Source organism: Kryptolebias marmoratus, linkage group LG19, assembly GCF_001649575.2.
Source record: "Kryptolebias marmoratus isolate JLee-2015 linkage group LG19, ASM164957v2, whole genome shotgun sequence".
In the NCBI taxonomy this organism is placed as follows: Eukaryota; Metazoa; Chordata; class Actinopteri; order Cyprinodontiformes; family Rivulidae; genus Kryptolebias; species Kryptolebias marmoratus.
Window position 1 is genome coordinate 1,108,298 of NC_051448.1, and position 1,256 is coordinate 1,109,553.

General features: G+C 49.7%; 1 protein-coding gene across 1 annotated transcript in view; it reads left to right on the forward strand.

Moving 5' to 3' along the window:
* Positions 1–1,256, forward strand: part of LOC108249682 (palmitoyltransferase ZDHHC14) — a 10,444-nt gene that overhangs the window by 4,319 nt on the left and 4,869 nt on the right. The window contains exons 6-9 of the mRNA XM_037981451.1: positions 44–181; positions 520–568; positions 763–865; positions 960–1,069. Of these exons, the coding sequence (XP_037837379.1) occupies positions 44–181; positions 520–568; positions 763–865; positions 960–1,069 (400 nt within the window). The remainder of the gene's footprint in view (positions 1–43; positions 182–519; positions 569–762; positions 866–959; positions 1,070–1,256) is intronic.

The following is a 1,256-nucleotide window of genomic DNA, read 5'->3' on the forward strand; positions in this document are numbered from 1 at the left end:
GCGGGGGCGGGGCCAGTTTACAGCTGTTATTTTTCCTCCTCAGAGCGTTTCGACCATCACTGTCCCTGGGTGGGAAACTGCGTCGGACGGAGGAACTACCGCTTCTTCTACCTCTTCATCCTCTCCCTGTCCTTCCTCACCATCTTCATCTTCGCCTTCGTCATCACACACGTCATCCTCAGTGAGTAACCGCCGCCGGCTGTGACTCCCGGATCCTTTGACCTCTGGGTTCTTCTGAAGAAGTTTAAAAGCTTTGAAGACGTGTTTCCAGAGAGCAACAAACAGAAACAAACAGGAAACAGGAAGTAGAATTAATTCAGACTGTTGAAGTTTTTCTGAATGATTATTTAAATTAAAATGAGCAGAAACCAGCTTAGATTAAAGTTTTGTTACGTAGAAACTTCAGTTTTCTTGCAGTTTTTCAGTCGGTTGTTTATATTTATCGTTTCTTCTGTAAAGTTGTTTGTTTTTTTAGATAAAGAGAAACAGATTGGACTGATTTAAATGTGTTTCCTGCAGGATCCAACAGGACAGGTTTCCTGAGCGCGCTGAAAGACAGTCCTGCCAGATATCCTTCGCTTCTGTCTGTTAGCAAAATATCATCACTGGATTCTGTCACCATCAGATCAATAACTGTCCCAGACCAACAGAACCGTTCAGGTCCACCTCCTGGTTCTGGTTCTGATCGGTCGAGTGAATTTGTTTATTTTTATCGAACTTTGAATGAATCTGTCAGAGTTGGTCCTTGACCCGGTTCTGCAGCGTTCTGGAGGTGGTGGTCTGTTTCTTCTCCGTCTGGTCCATCGTCGGCCTGTCGGGTTTCCACACCTACCTGATCAGCTCCAACCAGACCACCAACGAGGACGTGAGTACGCCAGGAACAAAACCTCAGAGATCCTGTTGGGTCCGTCAGGGTTCTCCTCTTTGTGAACCTAATCCCGGTCCTGGTCCCGGTCCAGATCAAAGGAACCTGGTCCACCAAGCGGGGGAAGGAGAACTACAACCCCTACAGTTACGGAAACATCCTGACCAACTGCTGCGCCGCTGTGTGTGGACCTCTGCCACCCAGGTCTGTAACCGGGCCTGAACCGGGCCTGAACCGGGCCTGAACCGGGCCTGAACCGGGCCTGAACCAGGGACTGAATCAGGGACTGAGACCAGGGACTGAATCAGGACTGAACTGGGCCTGTACCGGGACTGAATCTGGACTGAAACCAGGACTGAGACCAGGACTGAGACCAGGGACTGAGACCAGG